General features: G+C 39.3%; 1 protein-coding gene across 1 annotated transcript; it reads left to right on the forward strand.

Moving 5' to 3' along the window:
* The first annotated feature begins 212 nt into the window (after positions 1-212).
* Klrk1 (killer cell lectin like receptor K1) lies at positions 213-6,104 on the forward strand. Its single transcript, XM_004668632.2, has 6 exons — positions 213-315; positions 1,828-1,920; positions 2,194-2,229; positions 2,800-2,951; positions 3,218-3,321; positions 5,987-6,104. Exons 1-6 carry the CDS (start codon positions 213-215, stop codon positions 6,102-6,104), a joined length of 606 nt encoding a protein of 201 aa, XP_004668689.1.
* Positions 6,105-9,145: the final 3,041 nt, after the last annotated feature.

Below are 9,145 nucleotides of genomic sequence, written 5' to 3' on the forward strand. Positions count from 1 at the left end.
AATTTTCCATGGACTAAACATAATTTCATCCACTTAATAAAGTATGATGACAAAAATGAGGTAATGTAAAATGAAGTAAACATATGTCGTATTTTAGAAGGGATATTCATGGGGAGTATATTCATAGAAATGGCAAGATGAACTTTAAGAATTTATTCCTCAAATAGCAGAAAGGCCAAGACTCATATTGGCTTTAATTACTTTCCCCAGAGATGTGTGACTACCATAATGCTAAAATTAAGTCAAGGCGAGGTGCTTCTAGAAGGTGGCAAAACCAGAGATCTGCGCTGATGCCAAGCCAACAGGGAGCAAAGTGTAAGTCCACTGTCTGGCTGTCTTCTCTCATTGTACTGAGGTGATTTTGGAGACCTTGTGATTTCAGTTCATCCTATATTCATGAGGGAAGCAAATATGATATTTTCCCTAACAGAATATTAGAATGTACAACTTATTTAGGAGACATTATTTAAGACCTTTGATTGACCTGAACGTGATGGAATTATCATAATAAAAACAAATAACAAGCACAATTCTGAGGGATTCCTGAGAAATTAGCTTTTGGGAGGAATAAATGGAAATTGAACCAAAACAAAAAAGAAACTTTTAAATCTATTCCGTTATGTTGGTAAATACTATAGAAGCAATAAATTGATTTTAATTTACAGAGTTACTTCCTAGTGTAGTTTTTATAAAATTTTTATAAAATTTTTTTGAGACTATCTTTTTCCTGAGGTTTTTTTTTTTTTCAAGCAGTGATATTAGAACTTGAGAGAGCTTGGAAAACTAGACTTGAGAAAGCCACTTTAAACGTCAGGATATGTCCTATTCACCAAGATATTGTCTTAGTGGCAAAAATTCACAGAAAACCTTAATACAATTACATACATGTATGGTTTAAAAGGATTGTTGAGGGCTGTAGGTATGACTTAGTGGATAAGGTGCTTGTCTGTGAAGCCTAAGGACCCAGGCTCGATTTCTCCAAACCCACATAAACCAGATGTACATGCTGATGCATAAATCTGGAGTTCGTTGGCAGTGGCTGAAGGCCCTGGCACACCCATTCTCTCTCTCTGTCTCTCTCTCTCTTATAAATAAAGTAAAAAATGTTTTAAAAGCATGAGAAAATAAAATTAGTAAGCGTGATTTAAGAGACTATAGAACTGGAAGTGGTGGCTGACATCTGTAATTTTAATAGTCAAGATGCTGAGGCAGGAGGATTATAAATTTGTGCCTTGTGCTACATAGTGAGACCCTGACTCTTTATAAAAAAAAAAGGAAGAAATAAAGAAAAAGAAAGAAAGAAAGAGAAAGAAAGAAAGAAAGAAAGAAAGAAAGAAAGAAAGAAAGAAAGAAAGAAAAGAAGAAATGATGCTTAGAGAACTTTATGGAAATTGGAGAGAAATATTGCATTTTTTAATATTTTATTTTTATTTATTTATTTGAGAGAGAGATAGAGATAGAAATAGGCAGGTAGAGAGAGAGAGAGAATGGGCATGCCAGGGCCTCCAGCCACTGCAAACAAACTCCAGATGCGTGCGCCCCCTTGTGCATCTGACTAACGTGGGTCCTGGGGAATCGAGCCTTGAACTGGGGTCCTTCGGCTTCACAGACAAGCACTTAACCACTAACCCATCTCTCCAGCAGTGAAATATTGCATTTTTGAACTCTTATTTTAAACCATTTGTAAAGTTTCTTGTCCCAAGGAAAAATAGCATAGCAAAAATAGAACTCCCAATACCTCCTCATAAAAAGAGGTAACATTTATATACAATATATCTAGCTCTTTTATCCTTCTTTCTCTTGTTCCTTCACATTTTTCTTTGACAGTGCCTCCGCCTTCGCTGGCCCATGTCATTGCTGTGGCTATGATGGTACGATTCATTGTTATGGCGGCCATATGGACAGCCATATTCTTAACTTGTAAGTGATAACGGAGCAACGGGTTGCAATATGTCAAACAAGTGTCATGCGTTACTGATTGGAATTCAGACACACAGAAGCATAAATTAAGTGTTCTTATTATATTATATTACATTACATTACATATTAAAGTATATTATATTAACATCACATTAATATAACATATTACAATATTAAATGTTCTTATTATAGTTTTGTTACTAGTCTCAAAGTTTGCCCCTTACTTTATGATAGATTTTAAGTTACTAACAATAATTATAATTATGTTAACAGCGCTACTCAACCATGAAGTTTCAATGTCTTCAACAGGTAAATGAATGTTTTTTTTTTTTCATATTAAGCACACATTACATGTAGCTATATATACTGGAGTATAATGTGTAACCAAGGAAATTAAGAGGGAGGAATAAAATAGTGGGGTTTCGTGTATATTTCACTGTAGCTTTGTTGCTTTAAAGTTTGAAGGATTATATGTAAAGAGCAGAAGAGCCAGGCATGGTGGTGTACACCTTTATTTCCAGAACTTGGGGTGCGAAGGCAAGAGGATCAGGGTTCAAGGCCAGCCTCTGCCAAATAAAGAGGTCAAGGCCAGACTATGCTACATGACAGCTTGTATCAAAAATAAATTTTAAAAAAAGATCAGAGTAGAATTTCTTTAGTTTGAAGATCCCCTTTCCTTAGAATGAGCAGACATATCTTTGCAAGTGATTCTAATGGCTTAATTATCTAGCATTTTGGAGTTGGAATAGGAAAATCATTTAATTTGTTCTTGCATAACCATCCTTTCTCTATTTGCCTTTCTATCTCTCTCATAAATAAATTTTTAAAAGCTGCTACATTAGTCAGATGTGTACAGATTTAGTGTTTTTCTTTTTCTAGACAGTTACTGTGGCCCATGTCCTAAAAGCTGGCTATGTTATAGAAACAATTGCTACCAATTTTTCAATGAGAGAAAAAACTGGTACCAGAGCCGGGCTTCATGCATGTCTCAAAACTCCAGCCTTCTGAAGATTTATAGCACAGAAGATCAGGTTTGGTGCTGAATCCCCTGTCCTGTATTTAATTCTAACCATCAGCTAACTCACTGGAATATACCAGAGACTTCAAGATATTTTCACATCTACCCCTGATCATTTTTCATTAAAATTAAGAAAGCAAAGGAACCAGACTAGATGGGACTTATTCTAGCTAAGAAACCAAAGCACTTCCTCCAATGAGAAAAGTTGTTGACTGTGGCCTTACATTCATTAACCTTCTGAGCAACGGCTTTATCTATGTTTTGTCTGTGGTCAAACAGGACTTCCTTAAACTCGTGAAGCCCTATCATTGGATGGGATTGGTCCAGATTCCAGCAAATGGCTCCTGGCAGTGGGAAGATGGCTCCATCCTTTTACCCAACCAGTGAGTCTAAAGACTTGTTCCTGAATTCTATGATCATTCATTTGTCCTTTTGTTTTTCACAATCCTTGGTATCCCCATGTTCTGACAGGGTTAGAAAAAAAGGCAGAATTTCCCTGAGCCATGTTGGGTTCATTTTTGGTCTGCTTCAGTGCTGAGGTGTTGGGAGCCGGAAATTTTGCGGAAGAGGGGGCGGAAAGAATGTCAGTCTTGTGTTGGGTCATGATATGCAGAGACATTTATCGTACCAATAACTGTGGGCTAACTCCACAATGCACGACCCATTTACATCAACAAGGAGGGTCCATTGGGAGGGGGTAGATCATGGATGAGCCTAAACAATGGTACCAAACTGCCTGTATTTGCTGAAAAGAAAACTAATAAATTAAATTTAAAAAAAAAGAATTATGCTACATTTGAGGTTTTAGAATATTTCAGAATTTAAAAAAAAGGCAGTACTTAAATCTAGAAGACAGTGTTGCAGAGTCACCCACATGAATAAAATAAAATGAAATAAACTGATTTCTATGTACTAAGTACTGAGAATGGTATATCTAATATTATGTTGGTTTTATAGATAGGAGACTAAAATAAAACGGTTAAGTATCACATATGTTCTCTTTTTGTGCTTATAACAAATTATCAATTTCTTGATATAGTAAATTGTATATAAAGTTATAGCCTAATAGCTTAAACAAATGTGCACACTCAGGAAGCCATTAATAATGTGAACAATCAACACATCCATTACATTTTTTGTGCACATGTGGTAGGATGTGAGGCGTGGTGTGTGTGTGTGTGTGTGTGTGTGTGTGTGTGTGTGTGTGTTGTGCTCAAGTTTGTTGTGTGGAGGCCAAAAGAGAATAGTACATGACCCCCCCCCCACCACTGTTCATTCACACCGGTTCCTTGAGGCAGTCTCTCAAGGATTCTGGGGTCTGCTGTTTTGCAAGCTCCATTGGTTCTCTGGTCTCTTCACCCCACAGGACTGGGGTTACAAACACATATAACCATGCACAAGTGTTCATGCATGTGCTGGGATCAAACCCTGGTGGCTCAGGCCCTCTCAGGCCCTCATGCGTGGAGATCACTCTTACCAAATGAGCCATCTGTTCAGCCTCCCTATCCATTACTTTTAAAACTTTCTTTTAGAACCTTTGTAATCCCTTCTTTGTTCCTGTGTCCCTCTGTCTATTCCTAGACATCTAAAGTCCCTTATTATACTATGCATTAGTTGCAACCAATGGTATTTAATACCAATAGAGTCCTACAAACTGTAATAGTTTTATGTTTGGATTTTAACACATCTTTATTTTTTAGATTTAGCCTTCTGATAACAAGAATAGAGTTCATTTATTTTTATTTCTAAGAGGAAATCCTTTATTAATGCAGCAAAATTGTTTTGTCCCTTTATCTGTTGGTGTATAATTGAGTTCTCAGCTGTTGACTACTAAAACACAAGCCTGGGCTGGAAGGATTGCTTAGTGGTTAAGGTGTTTGCCTGAAAAGCCAAAGGACCCAGGTTTGATTCCCCAGGACCCACGTTAGCCAGCTGCACAAGGGGACACACGCATCTGGAGTTCATTTGCAGTGGCTGGAGGCCCTGGCATGCCCCCCCCTCCCTCTTTCCCTCTTTCTCTGTCAAATAAATAAAAATAACATATTTTTTAAAATAAATATAAAACAAGCCTGCTAATGTGAAGATGTATATCATGAGTATGTATAAAACATCTTCTTTCTGATGAAAATGCTAAAGAATAGAATGATCAGATCCTATGATGGGCACATGCTGTGCATTTTTTCTTGTTATTTTGAGATTGGTTCACCTTCTAAAACTGAGGCTGGCCAGAAAGAATTCTCAGGCTCTTTCTGTGCAATGGTGGAGTAGGCTTGCTTATAAATGACGCACAATCTCTGTGGCACTTCAGTCACCTGCAGATCTCATATGCCTACTCAAATCCAAACATAGACAGTTATTACATCACATTGTTCAGGAAATCTTGACAAGGTAGAAGGCATGAGTTCAGTACAGATAACAGCTTTTGTTTTAAATACTTATCTGTGGTCAGTCACACAGGCAGATATAGATGACCATGTTTATCTCTCAAAGATCGCTCATTTTGAACAGGACGCTGCAATACTTGAATTCTAAGTTCAGTTCTGAATTCATTTTTAATCTATCTCCTTTTAAGTAAACATTTTAAAACATTTTTCACCCAGGTACCCATAAAAAATTTTACACTTCTGAATTATTTCCAATAATACAACATAATGTACACCAATTTTAATATGTACTTTTATGGTCTGAGTTTGGCTCTTGTTTGCAAGTCTGTGAGCTGGGATTACCAAACATAGTCCTAAAAAGACCTAAATAGGGCTGGAGAGATGATGTTAAGGCATTTGCCTGCAAAGCCAAAGGACCCAGGTTCAATTCTCCAGGACCCATGTAAGCCAGATGCACACGCATCTGGAGTTCATTTTCAGTGGCTGGAGGCCCTGGTGCACCCATTTCTCTCTGTGTGTCAAATAAATAAATTAAACAGAAATATTTTTTAAAGGCTTAATTAGCTAGTAAATTCCTACATTTAAATCTTATAAATGTGGTTTCACTTTTATATTCCTGCACTAATAATGTCGTGAACGTAACATATCATTCTCTCTACCCCAGAGTAACAATAGTGCAAATGGAGAACTCCACCTGCGCTGTCTATGGCTCAAACTTTAAGGGCTATACAGAAAACTGCTTCACCCCAAACACATACATCTGCATGAAGAGCGTCGTGTAAGGACCTCATCCATCACCACTACACAAGCCAGGTCTAGAGGAAGGATTTGCACTAGAAGAAACTATGCCATCTGGGACTAAATGACAAAGTAATGATAGGAACGCAAAGTCAGGCCTCAAACTCTCCAGACCCAAACCGAGAACTGTGAGTGGATCACCCACGATAGCGCACGACCAGGAAGAGCAATCCAGCGATCTTCAAGGTGGCCACTCCCACCGTACAGCAGACTGCATAGGATATGGGGACGGAGGCCAATTTTAAGGGGGAACCACCGCCTGGAAGAATCTGGGGAGTGAATAGGAGGATGGGCATCCCTACAAAGCCCTGGGAAACTGCCAGAGAGTGGGCTGCCAGCAAGAGCCGCAAGGTAGTCAGGGACGCTAAGCTGTGGAGCGCTGTGGTCACCCCTATGGTCGGGAAGGAGGAGATCCTGCCCCAGACCATCTGGAGAGCAGAGAACAAGGCCAGACAGGGAGACTTCTGAACCTTAGGATCTCATGGAGTTCGCTTAAGATTTGTGCTTCTGTAGAATTCGTCGCTTTTTCTTCTTTCCTGTTTCTTCCTGCTGAGATGAGAGCTTATATTCATACCTGTTCCAGCATTGTACTTTGAAAGCAAATGAATTATTTCACTTTGCAAGTCTCAGCTGAAAAGCAAGGCTGCCTGACTCACCCGGATCTAACTTAGATCATATTTAGGTTGTGACCTCAGGTGGACGGTAACAGATGGCGACGGAAGGAATTCACTGCCTAGGTGGTTAGGATGAGGAGGACGCACTGTGCATGTGACAAGCGCACAGGTTTCAGCGTCCAGGGATGAATAGTAGGAACTGAACGTTGTTTTATTGACAGCTTCCATTATTGTAAACAATATGCTGTGGTAATTCCCAACCCCCCCCCAGGACTGAACATTTATTTATTTATTTGTTTGTTTTTGAGGTACAGTCTCACTCTAGCCCAGGCTGACTTGGAATTCACTATGTAGTCTCAGGGTGGCCTCGAACTCACAGCGGTCCTCCTACCTCTGCCTCCGGAGTGCTGGGATTAAAGGCATGCGCCACCACGCCCGGCCTAACTCAAAATTTTATTCTTCTTAGATAATTTAAATTTGGATTCTTTGGTCCATACCCCCACTTTCCCATCCAACCCCAGCCCACAGTCCATGATAACAACCATTCTCCTCTGTGATTCCGTGAGTTTGACCTTTTTTTTTTTTTTTTTTTTTTTGATTCTTGTCTTATTTTACTTCCAAAAGCTTAGAATATGAGGTAGAGAAAAACCTGAAACTGTTTACATGCCTATACCCTCCTATATGGGTAAAAGCTTTGGCTGTGCAAGTGTGAGGACCTAGGCTCAGAACCCCAGAACACACGTAAAGAATGTCTGTCACCTCAGCCTGACGATGGCATCGTGTGAGACGGGCACAGGAGAATCCCTAGAAGCTCCTGGGCCAATACCAAGGGCACCACAAAGTGGATATCCAGGGCCGACTTCTGAGGTTATCTCTGAATTCCACATGCCACCATGGTATGTGTACTTCACACACACACACACACACACACACACACACACACACACACATTATCTAGAAGCAAGGAAACAGAAGAGCAATACTAAACAATACTAAAATACTCTGGCAATAGGTTTGCATGTGCTTGAAGCAATTCCTTAAAAATATTTCTGCCTGGGCATGGTGGCACACGCCTTTAATCCCAGCACTCAGGAGGCAGAGGTAGGAAGGTCGCTGTGAGTTCGAGGCCCCCCTGAAACTACGTAGTGAATTCTAGATCAGCCTGGGCTAGAATGAGACCCTACCTTGAAAAACAAAACAAAACAAAACAAAATTCTGGAACTTGTCCCCTAGACAGAAGGCTTATTTGGCTCGGATTCAATTCTCCAATATCCACATAAAACCAGATGCACAAGGTGACATATGTGTCTAGAATTTGTTTGCAGTGAGTGGCCCTGGCATGCCCATTCCCTCCCTCTCTCTCTCTTTCTCTAACTCTCAATAAATGAATAAATAAAATAAATAAATCTTGCATCCTATACAGATATGTCTCAAAACATCATGTTGTAAATGATAAAAAATAGTCAAATATGACTTACAACTTAAATAAATTTATGAAAAAATTTTGAATATTTCTGAAATGTCGCCTATTATACTCTCAATGAGTTTTGGACCTTCCACTTTTGCATTTCATGAATTTTTCTCTGCCTTTGATGTGTCAGAAACACAGACTACTTGCCAAGAAGACGTGAGGAATATATGTGAGGTTATCATTTTGGTTATCACTGTCAAGCATTGTGTCACAATGTGTAAAGTCCTGTCTTCCCAGAAAGCTCAGTTGTCTTACTCTAGAGGGAGATGAAAAAGAAAACAGGCAGATGAGACAGAATGGGTGAGGTCTCTGAAGAACTTGAATACCAGGGTGAAGGGGTAGACCTTAAGAAGTTGGCCAGACACAAGATGTGGGTTGGAAAGGATGTGTCATGAATTGAGAAGTGAAGATAGCCAATACCATTATAACATGAGGAGACCTGGGAATTAGAACGTTATGTGTTACATCATGAGGGCAAAACTTTCATAAGAAGGCCTGTCTCTTAGAAAACGCCTCTGTGGGGCTGGAGAGATGGCTTAGTGTTTAAGGTGCTTGCTTATGAAGCCTAAGGACCCAGGTTCGATTCACCAGTATCCATGTAAGCCAGGATGCACAAGGTGGCACATGCATCTGGAGTTCATTTGCAGTGACTAGAGGCCCTGGTGTGCCCATTTTCTCTCTTGCTCTCTCTTTCCCTCTCCCTCCCCTTCTTTCTCTCTAAATAAATAATTTAAAAAAATATTTAAAAAGACAACACCTCTGTTGACCACTCTACCTTATTTTTTTTAAATTTTTATTAACATTTTCCATGATTATAAAATATATCCCATGGTAATTCCCTCCCTTTCCACCCCCACACTTTCCCATTTGAAATTCCATTCTCCATCATATTACCTCCCCATTACAATCATTGTAATTACATATATACAATATCAACCTA

Source organism: Jaculus jaculus, chromosome 23, assembly GCF_020740685.1.
Source record: "Jaculus jaculus isolate mJacJac1 chromosome 23, mJacJac1.mat.Y.cur, whole genome shotgun sequence".
Lineage (NCBI taxonomy): Eukaryota > Metazoa > Chordata > Mammalia > Rodentia > Dipodidae > Jaculus > Jaculus jaculus.

Excerpts from the sequence above, each read along its gene's own strand:
- Klrk1 (XM_004668632.2), top strand. The coding sequence starts at position 213 with ATGTGTGACTACCATAATGCTAAAATTAAGTCAAGGCGAGGTGCTTCT. Across the intron at positions 316-1,827 it reads AAGCCAACAGGGAGCAAAGT|TGCCTCCGCCTTCGCTGGCC; the intron begins GTAAGTCCACTG and ends TTTCTTTGACAG. Across the intron at positions 3,322-5,986 it reads TCCATCCTTTTACCCAACCA|AGTAACAATAGTGCAAATGG; the intron begins GTGAGTCTAAAG and ends TCTCTACCCCAG.